General features: G+C 58.6%; 1 protein-coding gene across 2 annotated transcripts; it reads left to right on the top strand.

The window, feature by feature from the left end:
* The first annotated feature begins 1,969 nt into the window (after positions 1-1,969).
* Positions 1,970-18,705, top strand: HAND1 (heart and neural crest derivatives expressed 1). 2 transcript variants are annotated; one of them, XM_083798617.1, is made up of 2 exons: positions 1,970-11,169; positions 11,590-11,713. In XM_083798617.1, the coding sequence occupies exons 1-2, from the start codon at positions 10,666-10,668 to the stop codon at positions 11,689-11,691; spliced, it is 606 nt and encodes a 201-aa protein (XP_083654743.1). In that variant the 5' UTR covers positions 1,970-10,665; the 3' UTR covers positions 11,692-11,713. The 2 variants fall into 2 exon arrangements, with proteins under 2 accessions (XP_083654743.1, XP_083654742.1); XM_083798616.1 differs by having other exon boundaries at positions 1,977-11,169; positions 11,587-18,705.
* The last annotated feature ends 2,865 nt before the right edge of the window (positions 18,706-21,570 follow it).

Below are 21,570 nucleotides of genomic sequence, written 5' to 3'. Positions count from 1 at the left end.
TTAAAGTCCCACTTGCAAGCATACTTCCACAGCTTGGACATCAATCACTGCAAATATGTTCTTATAAACAAAGCAATACAGACTGACTGTCTCTTCCACCCCTACCATATGCAGGTCACCGGGCAGCACCCCGAGGAGAAGCTTTTTCCAGCACATCTGAGCCTGCCCCTGGCAGCAGCCACCACAGGTAGCTTGGGAAAAAGCAATGGGAAACCTATTAGCGGTGACATGCTATCACCTAAGGGCCTGGTAGTCCAAAACAAGGCAGCTGAGTCCTCCACTGCTGCCCTGAGGATGACATGGTGCAGATGGGTGGCTGTCCTCCCAGTGACCAGCGTCCCTTCAGCTCCTCACCTCCGTCACTCAGTTCCCCCAAACACACACCGGGCAGGGATGGGGATGCCACAGCAAGGACGGAGCATTTCCCAGCACCCAGGGTTTCCCCGTGCAGCTGCATGCTTGTATGGTTACCGAGAGCAGGAGCATCATTTCATTTCATTCTTCAGCCCTCGAGGTCTGATTGATGCATCTAATGCCTGGTCACTAAGAAATTCCTGCTCCAGACCTGTGGATTTTGAAGCCTTTACAAACCAAACCTCCTCTGCTTAGGGCACTCTGTGAAGCGCAGGATCCCGCCGGTAGGCAACTCTCCCCCTCCTCAGCCTTCTGTTTAGGAAAAATAAATAGGAAAGAATCCAGCAGCGGCGCTTTCCTCCTGCTGCGCGAGATGGATCGGCGCTCACAACCGCAGAAAAAACCATCCCAACGTGATCCAGCCCAGCACTTTGTCCTGAAATGCTCTGCTACGTATAAATAAATGGCTCCTCTGGAGCAGGGTGACACATTCCAGCTCCAGACAGTGACACTGACGGATGTAATCAGCCTGGAAGTTTAACGGGAACATGGCGCTGGTGGAGCCGGCAAAGGGAAATTTATGGGGGATTTGACAGAGGAAGAGGAAAAACACCGGCATTTGCTGCTCAGGGCGAGGAGGACGGGCCAGCACCCAGCTCGGCGAGGTGTGGTTTGTCAGGGCAGCTTGGGAGCGGGGCTGGCGGCTGCCTCTTGTCCCTCTGTCCCCAGGGCAGAAAAGGGGTCCGGTTCTGACTGTTGGTCATGAAACAACGTCTAGGAAACCAGCCGGTGCCCCAGCTCTCCATTTCAGACACGTATATTCGGGATTTTCCTCCCCCGGCCTCGCACTGCAGCCCTGTGGGCCCTGCAGCATCTCCGCCTGCATCTCGCCTGAGTCAGCGCGGAGCGGCCGCGATGGCCCCAGATAGCAGCGAGGGGCTCGGCCAGAGGGCTGCAGGGGGGCGATTAGCGAGGAGACAGCTCCTGTCTGCTCCCGGGGGGCTGGGGGGAGGCTCGGCCGGCTGGGGGCTGATCTGCTCCGGGGCATTTCCCCATGGGGCGCTGGTGACGGAGGCGTGCGGCCAGCCCCGTCCTGCCAGGCGCCAGGGCAGGAAGGGGGGGAAAAAAATGTCCTTGCTGCTGTAGGGAGATCTGCTGGGCTCATTGTCAGCACGAGAAGAGCTGGAGCTGAGGGGCAAAGAGGAGATTCTTCGCCTGGTGAGGTATTTTTTCCTCAGCATGGCACGCTCAGCTGCACCGCTCATGAGGTTCCTGCTGCTCCGGGCCCAGAGCGACCGCTCTCCCTAAAAATGTGGTTGGATTTAATGACAGTGACTGTGGGCCTGGTGCAGCCCATTGAGGCCGGATCCTGCACCCCAGCTTGCCTGCTGGGGCCTTATTCTGTACCCAGCAGTTTTACTCCCAGCTGCTGCTCCAGCCTCCAATTCTGTGCTTATTTGGGCCCCTACAAACACATCAGGGAAGTGTGAGTGTGCCGGGGAGCTTTGGGGAAGTTACCTTCATTCGGTGGGGATGTGTGTGAGAGAGGGGGAGAAATGGCTTCCTCGTCCCACATGCCGAATAATAACATCCATATGAAGAAAGCCAAGGACCGAGCAGGGGAAAGGGACCAGCAGAGGCCTTTATCTGGCATAATCAGAGAAAGATCAGCTGCGGCGCGCGAGGGAAACCCGCCGCACACAGGAGACCCAGCCCATCTAAGGTTTCGGCTCTGGTTAATGACACTGTAAATTAGGCCTGTCATCTTCAGAAATGATATTTCTTTCGGTTTCGGCTCAAGAAAACAACAACAACCCTCCGAAAGGGAGATGTGGCAGTGGCGAGGCCTGGCCCCCGGCTCCTCCTGGGCGAGGGGACGCGAGGAGCAGCACCCTTGGACGGGCAGGTTCACCCCCACCCGTGGTGATGGTGTTTGTCAGTGGGTAGGGCAGGGAGCTCGGAGCCATTGGGCTGGGTTTTGGGGAGCTAGCTGCACGACAAACCAAGCTGAAGACCCAGCAGAGAAACATTTATGCCCAAATCAGGGTCTGATGGCACTCACTGGGAGAGCGGCCCTCCAGCTAAGTGAGCTCTTGCCCCTTTGTATTTTAATATATATATTAATATATTAATATTTTATATATTTATATATATTTATTATATATATGATATCGCTGGTGTTTTAATTGCTGCCTTAGGAATTACTGGGATTTTTTGGGAGTGGATCATTGAAAAACAAGGATTTTACGGAGGGGTCTTGCTGACACCTCCTTGGAAAAAGCTGCTTGTCCGCTGCGGGCTGCCCACAAATCAGGCCCCAAATGCAGCTGCACCCGGAGCCAGGCTCCTGCTGCCCTCTGCCAGTGCTGGCAGCAGCAGGGGAGAAGGCAAAACGCCACCAGTGCCCCTCTCCTCGCCTGGATTCTGTAAAAACATCCCCGGCGAGACAGTGGGTGGGTTTCAGGGCATTTATAGTGTAAAACAAACCTCTTTCTTTCGCCCAAACAAGATGCTTCCTGCAGAAATGGCTTTTTTTTTCTTTTACTTGTTTCTCAAAGGGGAGAACTGGTTTGCACGAAGCTGCCCCAAATGTTTCCAAGCAAAGTTTAACAGAAAACTGGAGTTTCGATTAAAGACATTTTAATGGGGATGGCTTGTTTTCCCTTCACGTTCACTTTCTGGGAAACAAGGAGCCAAAAGCAGAAATATCTTCAGCTCAAAGTGAAGTATTTTGTTTCATTTTTGAGAAGTGTGGGGTGGGGAACATCAGCATTTTTACAGAAGTGTTTTCCTCCCAGTAAGCTAGATTTTAAGCTTTTTTTTTTTTTTTCTCCAGAGCATGTTAGGAGGGCTCAGACACCGACATATAATAAATGTACTCATTATTCTCCACGGCTCTGGATTCACTTTTCCATTCCCAGCACATCCCCAGCTGGGACACCCCAAAAGCCGGGCATGGGGTGCTGGGGTGGCTGCCCACGGCAGATAACAGCGTCACGTTCGCCACCTCCTCGGGCACCGCACGGGGCCGGCGTGTCTGCAATGCTTCTCCCACGGGGTATTTTGGGAGCGCATTCCAGCGGGATGGGGACGAACCAGGCGGCCGGGACAGCCCCTCCTGCCGCCTCCCCTCCTTATCGTGCGGGTTTGCACCTATAAAAGCCGGGGCGGCGAGGCAGAGGCTTGGGTACAACCAGTGCCCAACGCAAATTTTCTGTGCCGAAATGTTTTAACCAAAGATACGGTTGCTTTGCAGATCTCCAGATTTTTACTTCTCTCCATTTTTTTTTTAATCATAAGCCCAAACTCAAAGAAACAACAAAACTAACTGACCCCCAGCTCCTTCGCCATCTCCTCCCCCCAAGCTTTTCATCCTAAAAAGGAAAATATTTGCAGCCCTGGTCTGATCCCGGCTGCGCTCCTGCTTCTGCCATCTCCCGTTTATGAAATGGGAAAGGAGGGCGGAAAAAAGCACTAAAATTATTTAAAACCCCCAGCCCCCAAATAATTTTCAGTTGTGAAAAAGTCTTAGCAGATGCTTGTTAATTTTTAAAATCATCACAAATGGCAGAAAATGAATCTGGCCTTGAAAAACCAGCCTGCACCACTTGCTGCAGCCTTACAGCAGCCTGGTGGCTGTACAAATCTGGGGACAGCGGGGTCCCCGTGCTCCCCGACCCCCAGCTCCATCCCGGCCCCTCTTCCCCCCTTTCCCTACATCTCACCCTCCAAACCTCGAGTTTCCTTCAGGTTTTCATCTTTGCTCAGATTCATTTCCTGCCTCTGGCTTTCGAGTCTCCCGACCACTTTAATAAATTTGTGGCATCTGCCTTTTCTCCGCTTAACGCAGGGTGCTTCGTCTGCGTTTTTTCCCCCACCACATTTGAAGAGGCGCACGAGCCGCTCACACTCACGGGATAGCAGTGGGGGAACTGGGCCGTTTGGTCTGATAAAGCCAATTCTTGTTACAGTCGCTGGGAAACTGCACTGTGAGCTGTGGGGATGAGCCAGGCTCCGAAAAGGGCTCGTTTCAGGAGGCATAACACTAGTGCTGGTCCAATGTGGGGGCACTGGTTCCCAAACCATCAGCATCTTCAGCAACTTGATCGTTTGGGGCAGGCGGCTGCAGCTGAGCTGCACAGCCGCGGCAAATCTGCGGATTTTGGTAGGGAGCAGGGCTTGGGGCATCTCGGAGGGGCTGGGCTGCCTGTAGGAAAGCAGCCCCCCTGCCCCCGGACAGCGGAGCAGCGACTCCTGCACCAGGGAGAGAGGAGCATCGCCCTGGGGTGTTGTGGGACGGAGGGACGTCCACGCTAGTAATGCCCCAAAAGAGAAATTGTTCTTGTTGCTTTGTAGCGCTGGGAAGGCTTAGCCCAGGTCGTGGCACCAGGCGCTCTGTGAAGGGACCTGGGATTGCCCCAGGCCACTTTTAGTCCAAAGGCAGTAAAAAACCACGGAGGCTAGGCACGGACAGGAGAGTGGGAAGCCTCAGTCCTCAGAAATGCCCTGTGCCTAGGGGACCGTGGGCAGGGCACCTGGCACCACCAGCAGGGGATGGAGGGCAGACGGAAGGGGAGAAGCATCCCACACCGCAGCCCCTCGCCTTTTTCCGGGTGCGTGCGGGCGAGGCGACCCAAACCTGCGCTCCCGTCAGGACGGAGGGAAAGTTGGAGGCACCAGCGCGGCTCTCACCCACCCGGATCCAGCAGCTTGTCTCCAGCCGTGCCCCAAACCAGATGCTTGAGACGAAGACGCCAGGAGCTGCCTTAATAAGCGATTATGCAATCCTTCTCGCACGGAGGAAATGTCTTTCCCAATCCCCAGCCATTAGCAGTTGGCTTATGCCCTGGAGCATGACATTTTAGAGCCCTTGTAAATTTGCTTCAGGAGTGGAAAGAGTACGGAGGAGGGGCGGGCGCTGGTTTTTGTCAGGGACCTGCACCAGCCCGGGGCTCCTCGCCGCCTCTCCCTGCAGCCGGGGAGATGCCACCGCGGGGCGGCCCCAAACCCACTCGGGCAGCCCCAAACCCAGCGGGGCGGCCCCAAACCCACCGTGCAGCACCTCCTGCAGCCGGCCCCGGGGCTCGGCGAGGTCTCAGCGGGGAATTTGGGTGGGAAGCAGAGGATTTAGGGCAGCAGCACGGCTCCCGCTTCGTTGCTCAGGTTCCTTCTGGATGAGGACAGGCCGCTCGGGGCTGACCGGAGTGGCTCTCCATGCGCGTGGGTTACCTGCGCTGCGACCTGGCGCTCACAGATCCTTTTGTCCATATTTTTCAACTGCGTGCCCGTAACGGGTAATGGAATATAAAGAGAAAATTCCCTCTGTGGCAGGTAGAGACCCCTTCCACTGATTTCAGTAGCCGTCAGCTCAGGGAACAGCACTGGTTCGGCGAGAACCGGGGCACCCACGCCAGCTCAGAGCGGTGATTTGGGGGATTTGTAGCTGCCGCTACATCCCCCCCCCCCGCCTTTTGTTTGCGTCCAAACGCAACTGCAAATTGACACGGGACGTCTTTGGGGATCGGCCCTGCTCCGTCAGCACAATGAGCCGTTGTTGATACGGCCGCAGCAATTTTCCAGGTTAATTTATGGCCGCCACACCCCATTAGCGGCAATAAATGTGGAGCCCGGTTTTGCCGAAATTGTGAGTTACGATTTTTCAAATAAATACATTTTCCTATAAACCAGCGCTCTGTTTAGTTTGAATGTTCCTCACAGACACATCCATCTACATAAAATACACAGGAGAGGAAGCTGAGCTGTGACTTCGCTCTGATGACATAAAAACTTTTGTAAACACGATGTCATTTACAGTACGCGCGAGGAGAGAGGAAAAAAATAAACGCCGAGCGCCTGGCGCATCCCTGCAGGAGCACATGGAAAATTTAATAATCTTTTTTCCATAAAGCTTTGTTTTCCTTTTGATTTATCCAGACAAGGCAGGGCCTGCTTGGCCATAAATAGATTGTATTTCTCGAGAGGCAATGGTTGCAGTCATCCTTTATGTGGCGGGGAGGGCAGGCGCGGGAGACGTGTATACAGAGGAGATGCCAGGGATAGCTGCTGGGAACAGGGGGGCTCGGGCTCAGCACGCCGCGGCCACTGCAACGGGATGTGCCTGGGGGTGAGGAGCCATGGGGTTTGTCCCCAGATCCCCCCCCCCGTTCCTTTGGCAGGGCTTTGGCAAGCAGCAGCCTGTCCCCACGCTTGCTTAATAGTTTGGGAAGGAAAGGAAAACCCCTCTGGAGTCCTCTCCAGAAGCCTGGGGAGGCCAAGAGCTCTGCGCCGCTGTCACCTCGCTGCAGCAAGCACCCAGGGACAGAATTTGGGGGTAGGAAGGCAGCGGGACGAGGAGGGGCCGTGGCCGTGCCCGTGAGCGCTGGGAGAGCCATGCTGTGCCCTGCTCCGTCCCTCGCCCTGCGCTGGGGAAAGCCCAGCGGCGTGGGCACCTCCCGGCGGCCCCAGCGGTGCCGTTCGCCGTGACAGTGGCAGCGGGGCCGCAAGCAGCAGGTTTGGTGCCGGGGCTGAGGCGGGCAGCGGCTCTGCAAGGGCTGTGCGGTGCTCCGCTGTGATGCTCCCACACCTCGCCCGGGTGCAAGAGGACCCCGTGCCTCCAGCACTCGTCTGCGCGCCCAGGCAGGGTTTCGAAGCTGCAGCGCTTGGGGCCAGCCCCACTCCACCCCATAAACCCCCCTCGGGCAGCAGCCCGCCCTGCCTCAGTTTCCCCAGGCCTTCTGCAGCCGTTCCCCGAGGCCCGGCGGAGCAGCCAGGCTAGGAGGTGCTGAGTGATTATTACTGCGTTATTCCAGGCGAGTGCTATAAATACCCAGGGGCACCTTCAGACACAACCCAGCTGCCCCGGGGACCTGGCTCAGCCCCGCTCCCGGAGCGAGGGCTCGGAGGCATGGCTGGGTGTGGAGCTACCCGGGGGCACGGCCTGCCCGGGGCGGGGGGGGGGGGCACAGCCCCATGGGGAGGGGGGCATCGGGGCCGGATCCTTCCCGGCGGCGCCCCTGCAAGGAGACGCTAGCAGGGAAGACAAGGGGAATATTTTACGGGGCCGCAATGTAAACAGAGCTGGAGCAGAGCCCCTTTTTATGGAGTCCCTGTCCTGCCAGGGCATCTGCCAAGGCCCTGATTTACGCTCCTATTTAGATAAGGGAGCAGGGGAGGGGGGAGCAGAGCTGGCGTCAAAGTCACAGGACACCCCGGGCTGCCGCGCGCCGGGCGCTGATAAGGAGGTGGCCGAGGGTTTGGGGCCGAAGCCGCAGCCCCGTGCAGGGCAGGTGATGGGAGCTGAGCGGGTCGGCTCCTGGGGTGCCGGGGGCTGCAGAGACCCTCGATAACCTCCCCCCGCGGCGATGTGTGGCACCGGCCCCCTTGCCCCCGGCCGGCCACGAGGGCAGGAAGCTTTTCCCCGGGAAGGATTTGAAGGAAAACAGGTGGAGAGAAACCCGGCTCCTCCGCGATGCGAGCCGTAAATCGCCCGATCCGAAATGCTCGGCGTTTCCCCCCAATTGCGAGCGGGGAGACATGAAATTAAAGAAACTCACCAAAAGTTTGAGAAGTGCTAAATTTGGACGCCATGACAAAGGCAGTCTGGTTTGATTTAGAAGGTGTCGGAGTGAAAAGGGCTCCGGTTTTATTATTTTATTAAAACACGAAAGATTAGAACGATTTTCCAAAGGAAAATCAACACGCTGGTCCCACTATTTGCTCAGCTGAGCCCCTCCAAAATGCACAGGGTCCGGGGACCTCTGTTTGGGGGGGGATAAAGCAAGATAACGCCCAGGCTGGGGCTGGGCTCACTTCCCTCTGGCGCTGCCGGGCCGAGGCGATGCTGTAACGCCCGGCCCCAGCAGGACGCGGTTGTCAGCAGGCTGTGCAGCGCCGGGCTCTGGTTACGGGAGGTTTTTGGGGGGGTGCTTTGCAGGGATGGGGTTGGGTGGGGTTGGGTGGCTTGCTGAATCGGGGCTTTTGGGGCTGGGGAGAGGCTCGGCGAGGAGGCTGGGGATTGCCAGAGGGATCTGGGCACCGTAGGCGATGCTGTGCCCGCACCCTGCGGCTCTCCCTTGCAGGCACCGGCACCCCGCGGCTCCACGCAGGGCTCGGGGATCCCACCCAGAGCCCGGTTTGGGAAGGAATGGGGAGCTGGGGCGGGACACAACGACCTACCCAAGGCCCGACTCCAACGGCGGAATAATCGCTAGCAAATGTTTGCAGGGCGCTTGTATAAAGTGGGAGGGGAAGTGGGGGGCTTTGCATCATCTAAGAAAAAGCAGGGGGGTGAAGTGGGGCTGAACCAGTTTGCTCCCCCCCCCCAGCCGCTGGGGCCCGGCAGCAGCAGAGACCCCCTCGCACCCTGCCCCGGCTGACCGGGGTGGGGGCTGGCCCCCAGCCTCCTGCCTTTGCAACTCGCCTTGTAACAGCTAACGATGGAAAATCCGAGGCATTTAAGTGGCTCCCGAATCCGCCCGGGAACCGTGATTGAGAGAAGTCAAATAAAATTTGTCATCTTTAAAATGCAGGAGGACGTTAATGGTGTGTTAGCCTGGATGATTAATACAAGCGCCTGCAAACAACCCTCCAACGTTTCCACCCTCCGCTGCAAGATGAATCGCTGCAAAGCGCCGCTAATCGCTAACATACCTCGGGCCCAAAGCCCCTTCCTGCCCCGCCGTGCCGCGATCGCCACCGCAGTGCCCGGGCTGTCCTCAGTGGGACAAACTGGGGAAGGAGCAGGGCTCGGTCCCAGCGTCACCCGGCCGGGCCGGGACCCGGATGCCATCACCCCAGCAGCCGTCACCCGTGGGTGCAGGGGGGAGCAGGATAATGGCCCCAGCAGGGCCCCGTGCTGCGCTCAGGTTTGGGGCTGCAGCGAGTACAGGTTCCCAGCCCCAGCGGGACCCTCCTGGGACAAACTGGGACAGGGTAATGCGGGGCACGTCCCCACGCACCCACTGCCCTCTCGTGAATACGTTTGCATGCACAGTATAACTTGTACATATTTATATAGGTCTGTGCACAGTGGCTGCACGGCTGCACGTGTGTGTATGTGCAAGGCCTGCACAGCGCGTGTGCACGTGCACAGAACACACGGGCGTGCGTGCAGCCTGGGGGGGGGTGTGTGCAGCACCCTGACCGTGGGTGCACGCCGTCGAGGTGTGCCCGCAGCCCGTGCCCGTGCCGGTCGTGCTGCGTGCACGCCGCAGCGAGGCGTGCGGCACCTCCGGCTCGAGACGTGGGGGTCTTTGTGTGAGCTGCGCGTGTGCGGCGGCCCCGTGTGTGTGCAGCATGCGTTAGTGCAACACAGCTGTGTGCTGCACACGCGTGTGCAACGTGCCCCGAGCAATGGGAGCCCACCCGATGCGCCCGGCCTATGCACACCCAACCGGGCTCCCTGTGGCGCCTTCCCCCCGCTCCCCGACGTGCTCCCAGCACCCTTGGCCCTCCGGGTGCTGCCGAGCCCTGGCCGCACTGCACCGCGCTCCCGTGGGGTCTCCCCCGCGTGGGTCCGGGCCCCTGCCCCGGGACTGCGGCTCCTGGGAAGCAAAAAGCACCGGGAGCTCTGCGGCCCCCGGGGGCTCTCCTGCCCCGGCCGTCGGGGATGCGGCACCCGCGGCTCCCCCCGCAGCCGCCCCTCGCCCCCCGACGGGCGCTGCGCTCCGGGAGAGGGGGCCTCGGGCACCCCCGCAACCGGCTGCGGGGAAGCGGAGGGGATCGACCGGCGACGGGGCAGGGGCTGGGGTCCCCCCTCGGGTCACTCCTCGCCCCCTTCTCCCCGCAGGCAGGGAACAAGCGGGAGGAGAAAGCGAGCGGCGGAGGTGCGAGCCCAAATGAACGGAGCCGGGAGCGCGGCGCACGCCCCCCTCCGCCGCCCCGCTCCCCCCGGGGCCCCCGAGCATCCTCCCCTGCCCATTGGCTCCGCGGCGGGGGGGGGAGCCCCGGAGGCCCCCCGGCCCTATATAAAGGCAAGGCTGGGGAGGCTCCAGAAGGGGTTAAAAAAAAAAAAAAAAAAAAAAAAAAGAGCCAACAACGAAACAACCCAAACCCCAAAGCCAGCCGCCGCTGCCGCCGCCGCAGCCCCACGGAGGAGCGTCCCGTCGTCGTCGTCGACCTCGTCCTCGTCCCCATCCCTGTCCCCATCCTTATCCCCATCCCTGTCCCCATCCTTATCCCCATCCCCGTCCCCATCCCCGTCCCCAACCCCGTCCCCCTCCCCGCCGCCCCCAGCCGGGCAGCGCTCCCCGGGCGGCCCCCGCGGCCATGGTGCGGTGCTGAGCGCGGCCCCCGGGGCCAGCGGGGCGGACCATGAACCTGGTGGGGGGCTACCAGCACCACCACCACCACCACCACCACCACATGCTGCACGACCCCTTCCTCTTCGGGCCGGCGGCGCGGTGCCACCAGGAGCGCACCTACTTCCCCGGCTGGGTGCTGAGCCCGGCCGAGGTGGCCCCCGAGCTCCCCGGGCAGAGCCCTAGCTACGGCCCCGCCGAGTACGGCCCGGCCGGCCAGGGGAGGCTGGAGGCTCTCAGCGGTCGCCTGGGTCGAAGGAAAGGGGTCGGGGGGCCCAAAAAGGAGAGGAGGAGGACGGAGAGCATCAACAGCGCCTTCGCCGAGCTCCGCGAGTGCATCCCCAACGTGCCCGCCGACACCAAGCTCTCCAAGATCAAGACGCTGCGCCTGGCCACCAGCTACATCGCCTACCTGATGGAGGTGCTGGCCAAGGACAGCCAGCCCGGGGACACCGAGGGCTTCAAAGCCGAGCTGAAGAAGGCCGACGGCCGGGACAACAAGAGGAAACGGGAGACGGTAAGCGGGGGGCCCGGGCCCCTTCCCCTGCGCTGCCCGGCCCCGCTGCCCAGCGCCCCGCCGGGCCTGGGGGAACGCCCTGCCGGAGACTTTGCTTTTTTTTTTTTGCCCCTTTTTTCCCCTAGAAAAAAAAAATAGAAATAAAAAAGCGGGGGGCCCTCGGCGGAGGAAAGGCCGCCCCGACGGCTCCGGGGCTGCGGTCCCGGCTCTGGGGCGCTTTCCCCGAGGGATTTGGGGCGGGCGGGCGGGGGGCGCCTCCTCCTGCCCCTGTCCCGGCTGCTCCTCGGGGGGAGCCGCGGGTCTCCCCGCTGCAGAGGGCCGGGGGAAAAAGCCAAAAAGCCAAAAAAAAAAAAAAAAAAAAGCGCCCCGCTCCGCTCCTCACCGCTCTTTTCTCCCCGTCTCCCCTCCCTCCCGCAGCAGCCCGAGGTCTACTCCTCGCAGCCCTTGGGCCACGGCGAGAAGAAGCTGAAGGGCCGCACGGGCTGGCCCCAGCAGGTCTGGGCTCTGGAACTGAACCCCTGAGCGCCGCTCCATGGCCGACCCCTGCCCGGCCCGGCTCGGCTCGGCCCGGCCCGGAGCGCGGCGGCTCCCCCGGGCACGGGCAGCGGGGCCCCGCCGGGACGCGAGCGAGGGCCGGATCCTGCCCGCCCCGTCGGCGTCCGGGCCCGATCCCCCTCATCCCGTCGCCTTCTTTCCTTCCTTCCTTCCTTCCCGAGCCGGGCCGGGCCGGGCCGGTGCCACTCGGTCGCTGCTGTAAAGCCCCGAGCCGCGTGGCTGCGTTGAAACTACCTAGAGGTGCATTTGGGACCGCTCCTGGGCCGGGTTTTCTACCTCAGCTCTGCACGACCACTTCCCGAGGGACTGGGCGCGCCGCAGCACGTATTTAAAAAACTGACTGCTTCGAAACCAGCCGCAAAAGCAAACGAATAAAAACGTAAACTTCATGCAAACGGCCTCGGCTCTGGCCTCCTCTCCTTCCCCGCCGCGCGAAGAGCCGCGGCCCTGCGGCCGAGGTGGTGCTGGAAGGGGCAGGGGCAGGGGCAGGGGCAGGGGGGCCGCAGGGCCCTGGGCAGTGCGGGGGCTCCCAGCCGGGCCCCCCGCCTCCAGCCCGTGGAGCTGAGCGGTTCTGCGGGGTTGCGGCTGGGCCTTCAGTCAGAGCGCTGCCGTGGGGTCGAGCCGCGCTAAGGGCTTGCCCCCGCTGCGGCTCGGCCGGGATCCTCTGCACGTCTCCTTCGGGACTGTTTGTGCGCGGAGTTTGTGTGGGAACATTTTGTGTCAAGGATGAAATGTCCGGAGGGGGAGCGCAGCCACGGGGATGGAGCCGGACCCCAGCAGCGCTCGGCTCTCTGCCCGGGTGCTGAAGGGCGGCCGGGGGCAGTGGATCTCTTGCTGCCTTCTGCGCGCCCCAGGAGCTGGCCGGGTCCTGCAGCCACCGACCTGCGGCCTGCCCCTGCCCTGCAGCCCCTTCCCTCCTGAGCCAGCCCCGACCCGTGTTAATCCTGGGGAAGGACGGCAGGATGAGGCCTCTGCGCGGGCCGGACGGAGCCCGTTTCCTTGCAGCACAGGCACCGACTCCCCGGCCCCGTGCAGGACCCTGCTCTCACCGGGAGAACCCAGGCCCCGCTCCCCCTGCGTGGCTCCGGCACCGGCAGCGCTGCAGCAGAGGGAGCGATCCCTGCAGGCTCTGCCTCGGACGTGTTTTGGAAGCTGCAGTGTCCCCTCCTCGCTGTCCCAACGCGACGGACGCAGCCAGCCGCGGACACACCGATGCTCACGCAACCCCAAATCATCCCCGTGCAGCTCTTTTGCTTCTCAGGCGTAAATTTTTAATAATCCGTAATAATTAAAGCTGAATCCTCGTTCCTTTATTCTGTGCGGCGGCTTTGTTACTGAGGACTTGCTGCCACGACGTGCGCACAGGGGCTCAGGGCCGGATCCTGCATCCCCAGCCCGGCCCTGCTGCCGTTCCTGGAGATGCCGGGATCAACCCTAACTCTCGTCAGGCTGCTCAGGGCAAAGAACGCTAGGATGGGGAAGAGTCGTAAATTAATTGTAAGGCTAATATGAGCTGGGAGTGTTCACTTTTCTATTAGAAAACAAGCTTTTGTTTGCGGCTAACGGCATATTAATAACGATGCGATGTCCGTAAAGCAGGGACGTGCCTGTTGGGGTGTGTGCGCAGCCACCAAACGGCACCAGCTCCCTCCCGGAGGAGCAGCGCAGGTTTTAGAAGCACTTTGTGCGTACGAACACACACGTACGGACATGCAGCCGCTGGGGGCTGGCGCAATTAAAGCTCGCTGAGCACCCCGGCTGCGTGCATCAGCCTTGCCTTGCTCCCGAGCCTCCCCAGCCCCACTCCGCGGCTGTTTCCTCATCTCCTCCACCGAGGCCGAGAGGAAAGCTGCCTCTCGGACGGAGCAACCCGCCCGCGGGGGTGGTTTTTTTCATTCGGGCTGTAAAAAGTTTAGCACGGCACCGACTCCACGAGCGAAGCTAGAAGGGGGCCTTTCTAAAAACAAACACGTCTGAGGGAGAACAAAAAAAAAGAACATTTACAGCAGACCAGCCCCAAATATCCTATTTTATGGCCAGGTTTCACAATCCCTTAAAGGGCTGGTTTTCTACAGGAACGCTCCCAAACCATCTCCGTAACGCTGCAATCCAGCGCACCGTAAATGCACCCAGCCCAGCCCCTGTTCATACGTGCCTGCTCGCATCCCCCTGTCCATACGGCACCGCTCGGGGCTGCCCCGTGGCATCGGGTGGGACAAAGGGTTAACGGGGTGGGTGCCGGGGCTTGCTCTGCTGTGGAGGGCAGGGGACGCGCACAGGAGCCGGTGTCCTCGGTCCCAGCAGCACAGGATCTGTTGGGAACGTCACTTGCAGCCCGGGGATGCACCGCCCTACCAAAAACCCGTGTTTTTTCTCTTAGGGGTTTCCAGCTTTGCTCCTGGGAAGGGGACAGGCAGCAGAGTGGGGCGGTGCTCTGCCCGCAGCGGGGGGATCGCTGCTGCTCTCACCACCCGTTTCTGGTGAGCTGTACCTGCTGGCAGCAAACTTCCTGGAAACGTATTGCCCGTGCAAGCTTCCCTCGCTCCTTTGTGATTTTCCAAGCAAAAATGCTCCGTTTCCATTTCCGCAGAGGGTTTCCCTGCCCAGCAAGGGGATTTCCCTGCAAGGCTTGATCAAGTGGTGCTTGAGGGTGGGTGAAAACAAGCACTAAACTTTTCCTGTCCCCTTGTGACACGTTCCTGCCCCAAAGGGAAGCTTTGGATGGGGTGTGTATGCAAGCAGCCCAGTGCCTGGGGACCACTGAGCTGGGGAAAAGCAGACGGGGATGCCCCAGAGCAGCCTCGGTTTGCTCGGAGAGCAAACCCCACCAGCAGGGAGAGGAGAGCCGGCAGCCTGGGACAGGCAGCAGCCGGTCGCTCCCAGCCACCCTTCCCTCAGCATCCCCTCTTTTTTCCCCAAAAAAAACATTTCCTGAGTGGCAGAAGAACCTCTCACCCACCGGCTCCAAGGCTTTGGCCACCTGGCAGCAAACCTCAGTGGCCAGGAGGTCGCACACCTCCGGCTCGACCCTGCCGTGAACTTGATGCTGCGGGGAAGCGGCAGCCTCCCGGCCCCGGCAGCCTCCCGGGTTGCCCGGGCAGAAGCAGACGCTCGCACGGCTCGCTTGCCCGCGGGGCAGCACCGTACGTGCCGCATCCCCTCCGCTGGAATCCAGCCACCGGGGACGGCGGAGGGGACCCGGCTGCCCCCCCGGCTCCCTGCCCGGCCAAGGGGGCAGCAGCTGGGGGCAGCGGGGCCGGCGCACGCTTCCCACCCCACGCTCTGCACCGCCGGCGTTTGGCGCGTGGAGATTCGGCTCCTCGCGTTCTTTTGCATACTTCTGCCTTCCTGCCACGCCGAGACCCTGCTTGTTGTTGTTGTAGGTATTTATGGGCCTGTTTATCTGATCTCCGGGGAGCCCGGCCTTATCTCTGAAGCAGCGAGGGAAGGGTTACGCTGGACAGCTCGGTAGACAGTATGGAGCCAAATAAAATACCAATCTGACAAAAAAAAAAAAAAAGGAAAAAAAAAAGGAAAGAAACATGCAGCCCCAGCCCAAGCCACTGCTCACCCAGGAGGCAGAGGGGAGCTGGAGCAAAACAGCAAGGTCAGGGGGTGTCAGTGCCCCCGCACGGCTGGGTGCAGGAAGGGAAGGGAAGGGAAGGGAAGGCAGAGGGAGAGGCACTGGGGCTGCCCGGGCACCGGCTGTGGGCTGGGACCCGGCGCAGTGCCTGCTGGCACCCGAAACGGGCGCTGCTCCCAGGCGGGTGGTGCAGCCCCAGGCAAGAAATGCACGGGCACACAGCGCAGGAGAGCTGCACTTCGATGGCACTGAAGGAGGAAAAGAAAAAGGACTTCTCAAGCGCCAGGGGTTTAACCTCCCGGACCGAGGAGCGCTGAGGACGGAGGCAGAGCCGGTCCCCAGCCCCAGCAGGGACTCGCTCAAGGTCGCCCCGAAGGTCACGGCCAGGACCAGGGCGGCTGCGGTGTCACAGGGCCTGGCCCCGGGTGGTGACACAGGGCAGGGCTGGGGGCAGCTGGGCTGGGGGTGAGCCCCGCACCCCTGCACCCCCTGGCTGGTGCCAGCGGGAGCCCCAGCTCTGCTCTGCCCGCTGTAAACAGGGGGCACAGCACGGCCAGCACACGCAGGATGGGGCTGGATGGATGTCCCCATGCAGGAGGGCACCCCGTGCCAAGGGGGGTGTCCCTGCTCCCCAGCCTGCACCCCACTAATTACCGGCTCTTAAGGAAGCGCCCGACAGTTTTGGCCACTTAAGGTAGCCCCAGCCCCTCTTGGGAAGGGTAATTGGGCCATAATTTGTTTTCGGTGTCAAGATGGCGTCAAAGATAAGACAAAAATCTCCAGGTTTGGGGGCTAAAGAGACAGGAGAAATCCTGACCCGGGGCCGACCTCGGAGGAATGGCCACAAGCCCCAGTGAGTAACATGGCAGGTGAAAGATTTACGGCCAGGGGAGCTTTTTGATCCTCTCCCAACACTCGGAGCCTCTGAGCCCAGTTGCTGGCTCCCAAGTCAGACTGTCTCCTGCGAGTACCACTCAGGTGGGAAGGTTTGCCGGCCAGCGGAGGGCCCCTCAGTTGCAAAGTTCAGGACGTTTTTCCTCAAATCTCCGTGCCTGGGGAGTCACGTGGTTCTGAGACCCACCTAAAGGGAAGATGCATTTCCAACCCGCAGCTGTAGAAACAGCTTCCAAGCGTGGGAAGACTGCAGCCACAAGGGCAGATAAAGGCTCCCACATTTTTTTTTATTTTTTTTTAATAAATCTGGCTTTGTACACCTACGGCTGCCCCTATTTAGATCCACTAGCACTATGATCTGTATTTCTCCATGCAGCTGCTTAGGCTGGAAGAAAAGTGGGAACAGTGTGCCCTTGGACACAAGGTTGTTCCCAAGAACAACCCTTACAAAGTGGGCACACTCACCCCCAGCACCATGCCCCTACCTCTCCAACACCGACCTTCATTGCTCCGCTCCATGAGGGCCCCTCCTGCAGTGCGGGGTGTTGGGAGAAGTATTTACTTCTCTCACAAGGCTCACGTTGTTGGAGTGGAGTTAGCGCGTGTGCTTACCACGGCTTTCTCTGCAGAAAGACCATTCCTTGTCCTGCTCAGTGGTGGAGCAATCCTGTTAGCAAGCATCTTCTCCTGCAGTGACTCTTCGTGGCCGTTTTCCTGCTGCTCTTCTCCCAGAGCATCTCAGCATGGCCCGCAGGTGAAGCTGGATGACACGCGTCACACAGCAGCCCACTCGCGTCCCACACAGCAGCTGGGTTTAAGCTCCAGGATGGAATCTGGTGGGAGCTGGCGCTGTCTCACGGAGGATCAGTGCCGTACAACCAGGCTGGGGGTGAGAAGAGCCGGCACTTCTCTCAGCAGAGCTCCGTGCCATCTCTATAGCTGTGTCTTCCTGGACAAGCTGTCTCTCCTGGTCACTCTGATGCCAAAGTGCAGCGGCACACCTGGAGCTGGCCCTGAGAAGCCGGCAGATCAGTGGGGCCAGGGAGCCAGAGCTGCTGGAGCCCCCGCGGGAAGCTCGGCTTGGTGGGTGGGTGTTCACTGGCTGGGCAGCGGGGCAGGCGGTTACCCAGGTGGCTCGAGCCGAGGGAGCACAAAGCAAGAGGGACCGACGAGGCGGGGAAGGTCCTTGCTTGCAATGCTGCCTTTTGCCTGCTTGTTCTTTCGCGTGAGGAATTCAGGTCCTGACCACCCTGAAAGACTTTACAGTAACCAGAGAACCAGGGGAATTTATGGCGTCACCAGTGGCTGAAAGCTGAGGAATTGAGAGGAAAAAGGATTTTTTTTTTCCTTAAACTACAGCTACCTTGACAAAAATCCTCATGGCCCGTAACTGACTTGCAGGAGCAGCTGGGGGAACGCGGGGGTCCAAGCAGCCTGGTTTAAGTGCCTCGGCCAGGAGCTCCTTCCCAAAACAAGAAGCTGGGAGGAGTTATGAACCTAAGCTAGTGCACAAAGTTTGTATTAACCTAAAAATTCCTTCACCTGCTCAACCTTTCCCATTCAATTCCTACTACTTTGGTCCCATGTCTGTTAGAAAGAGCGGAGGGCAGGCTTTGCTCTGAAGGATCATCAGCTTGACACAAACTCGTGCCTGGGCTGCTGCATTCAACAACCCACGCTGCAAAACAGCCAGGAACCAAGCCAGCTTTTTTGGGTCAAAACCAAACAATTCCACACGCTTTTAGGCTCCTATTTCTAAGAATGTGGCATAAAGAGGTGGGAAAGTCCTTGCAGAGACACCTTTATTGGCCTGCTTTGAGGAATGCCACTTGGAGCAGATGAACAGCAGGGAGCAATGGGGAAAACAGGGTCATGGAAAAGAGAAAAGAGGATGAGAAGTAGCCTGGTGAAGGACAGTGGCTCCCCCAGCACTGTGCTTTGTTCTAGCCTGTAAGAAAAGGCCAGCGAAGGGCGTTTAATACGTTTTTAATCCCCAGGGAAATGGAGACACAGAGAGCTGAGGTGACTCAAGGCCAGCAGCAGAACACCAAGCACTCGTGAATCCCAGCTTTTTACATGAGGGTCAGGGCTTACGCTCAGTAAACCAGCCGAAATTCCAGGAAGAACAAACAAACTGGTTCTGTTGAGAAGGTGGGTTTGAAACAACGAGAACGTCAACCCAGGGGGCACAGGGATCCTTCCAGGGCAGACCAGGCAGAGAAGAGCTGAACAGCCCCGTTTTGGGACAGTGGTATCCTGGCTGCCCCCTGTGGCTGGGCAGAGCTGGGAAGGTGCCGGGCCGTTTCCCTCCATCTGCGTGGACGTGCTGCCCGCTGTTCTCAGGCTCCCTGGTGATCCCGACCTGCGGCAGGAGGAGCAGCGGAGCCATCCACCTACCTGACGCTTCCCTCCTCCCCAGTCTCAGTCGCTGCTTTTCTGTACACGGGCAGTTCTGCTTCCACCTCGGTGCTCTCTGCTGAGGATGCCGCAGCGATCACAGAGTACTTCCTGCAACACGCAAAGGAAGCAGATCTTGGAAAATGTTCCAAAAACAATTAAGTAAAAGCACATTAGGGGGCTTTGAGGTACTTAGGGAAGAAGCCAACAGTGCTTGCAAGGATAAGAGATGTGAAATTGGCTCCAACTCCTGGCAAAGTGAGATTGAGTGCTGGCAGAACTGTGCAGTCATCCCTTATTGGGTACAAGGGAAATAAATTAAAAGAAGGAAAAAAAAAAAGCTCTGAGGTTCTCCTCTCCACACTCAGCCTGCTCAACCACATCTCTAAAACATAAAACCATTAAATCCACATTCACATTTTTCCCCAGTCCTCTGTGCTGCCCTTTCTGCTGAGGAGCAGAGAACCGAAGCCTGGTTTCCATCAACATTGCGAGGAGGCCGTATGAAGGCTCACGCGGAGAATCGGACATGTTCAATTTCAATCTCCACCAGGGAAAAAAACCCAAACAAGCCATTTTTATGATCTCCCCATCCCACTACAGCATAATCCCTCTTCCGGTATCTGACAAGTATGGCCAGCTCCTCTGCGGGAGCCCATCCTTGGGACAGGAAAATGTCCCCGGTCCCCCAGGCAGCCGCACGGCCGCGGGCTGGGAAGCGCAGGCAGCGAGCACCCAGCACCCAGCTTGCTGAGCTAACACTGCCCTCGCACGGCAGCAGGGAGCGCAGAGGGGGACGTGCGGGTTGGGGCTGATCAAATCAATCTGCTGCTCGTGCGGTTTCTCAGCATAAATGCGTTAAAAAGAGACTGAGCGGATTCCTCTCCGGGATTGAGCATGAAATCTCCTGTGGGTTGCTTGGCGGGGAGCCAGAATGAGATTAAGCGACATTATCTGTCTGTCTATACAAATCACAGATTCACCGGCAGTTTGTTTCTATCACTGCAGTTTCCAGTATACTCTCTCTTGCTAAAGATGGCACCTGCACAACTGCTGCTTAGTTGTTCTCCTTCAGCCCTTCTGCCTCTCCTCCCTGCACAAGACACCTCATGGTGCTGGCAGGAGAACCCACGCTCACCTGTTTGGGAATGCAAATCACGCAGCTTTTCCCTTTCCACCGGGGTATGCTGCCCTCGTCCTCACCGAAGACCTTTCCCTGCTACCTCCTAGAAAAGCTTGGCAACATGCAAGGGATGCCCTGTGAAGCGATCTGCCCTTGCTCCTCGTGCTGGGGTGCCTGCCTGTGCCACCTCTGGTCTTGCCTTCAGCTGTGAGCTCCCCAAGACAGGGACAACACTGGCAGCACGCTGCCTCGCACAAAAAGATCCCAGTTCTTTGCTAAGGCCTCCAGACACGTCCGCAAACTCAGACAGTGAGGACACTGGGATGTTTCTGGTGTGCCAACTCAGTCTCTCCCACCTCTCCAATACATCGAGGTCTGTCTTTAGCCAAGAGATTAGACTCAGACATAATTACCGATCGCTGTTTCTCACAGCAGAGTGAGAAACATCAACACAATTTGACTCAGTTCTCTAAGGTTGCTCCCCAAGAATTCTCACCTCCTCACTGCTGAAAGCTAACACCCTGGATGTAGGGCAGGGGGGACCAAACGCCTTCCGCGGGCGCCGCTGGCAGTACGACCAGACACGTTCCGCATGGCTGGAAGCCACCAGCAGCAAACAGAACAGCAGCAGCACAAGCTGCCACCCTCCTCCCCGTGGGCATTTCACTGAATCAAACAATGAGGAGCGCACAGGTCAGCTGGCTGCAGGATAGCACCAAGGAATAGGGATACAGGAGACGGTGTGCGATTGTTTCAGGGAGAATTATCTGTGCAAATCTTTACTGCACATCGACAGTGTAAGTTAACTTGACAATGATATATTCGGGTCATGTATCTTGAACGTAAAACTCTCAACATCCTCTCATCCTCATCTGTGAGAGTCCAAGTGTCTGAAAAGTTACGCTACAACCTCTTTCCTGGCTAAAAATCAAGGCTAAAACATACCTCAGACACTGCCAGCAGAGACTTAGGAAACACCATGACAGAGTTCAGGAGAACAAGTACCGGAGCCCCAATTTCTGGCATTGCTCACTTCCTTGCTGCAGCAAAAAAAAAAAAGAGACATCTTTGGTGTACAAAAATGATGGTCAGGATGAAACAGCAATACAGGAAAATGAAATGAAACAAAGCACTACGCAGAAAAGGATCTCTCAATGGATTTAACGCTGGGATGTCGTGTCAGTATTGCTATGGAGTAGCACCCACCTTATCAGCCGGGCACGCCGCTTTGACTGGATGACGGGAGCTGGAAGTCATGCATGAAACGCAGCCAAGGGTGTATTCGAGAAGGAAGCAGAAGTTCAAGGCTGAACTCTACATAAAGAACATTCATTAGGAAACACAATCAAATGAGATGTTGCACTTGACTGACTGTTCATGACAGGGAGGGGAAAAAAACAAAACACCTGTCATGGAAAAGCCACAAATTCCCTGAACTGCAAGGTCATGGGGCTCTTCAGCTAACCCATCTTGCTCCTGAGACTTTTGTTGCATTCCAGAGACTCCGTGATTTGTACTGCAGCAACCCACACAGATTTGTCACAAAATAGCCGATGACCCGAGTTTTCTACTTCAGGCTTGGCATATCCTAGTCAGCAGGTGCCATTCTCCCTTCCACGTCTGCAGTATTTTCAGCCCTAGGAAGGTGGGTGGGAAATGACGGTGAATCAGACAAGCCTGGCACAAAACATCCATGCAAAGCAAAACTCCATTGGCTCTGGAGCTGAAAACGCTAAGGGCAGAAAGGCAAATGCAGCAGGGAACGTAGGCCTTGTTGCTAGATAGATCATTTATTAAAGTGAAATTCAGCATTTGATCTTTGTCAGACAGTACAGAGTTAAAGTCTCAT

This window comes from Anser anser (genome assembly GCF_964211835.1).
Source record: "Anser anser genome assembly, chromosome: 14".
NCBI lineage: Eukaryota > Metazoa > Chordata > Aves > Anseriformes > Anatidae > Anser > Anser anser.
Note: the sequence above shows the minus strand (reverse complement) of the source record. Positions and strands in the feature narration are given on the sequence as shown.

Excerpts from the sequence above, each read along its gene's own strand:
- HAND1 (XM_083798616.1), top strand. The coding sequence starts at position 10,666 with ATGAACCTGGTGGGGGGCTACCAGCACCACCACCACCACCACCACCAC. Across the intron at positions 11,170-11,586 it reads ACAAGAGGAAACGGGAGACG|CAGCCCGAGGTCTACTCCTC; the intron begins GTAAGCGGGGGG and ends TCCCTCCCGCAG.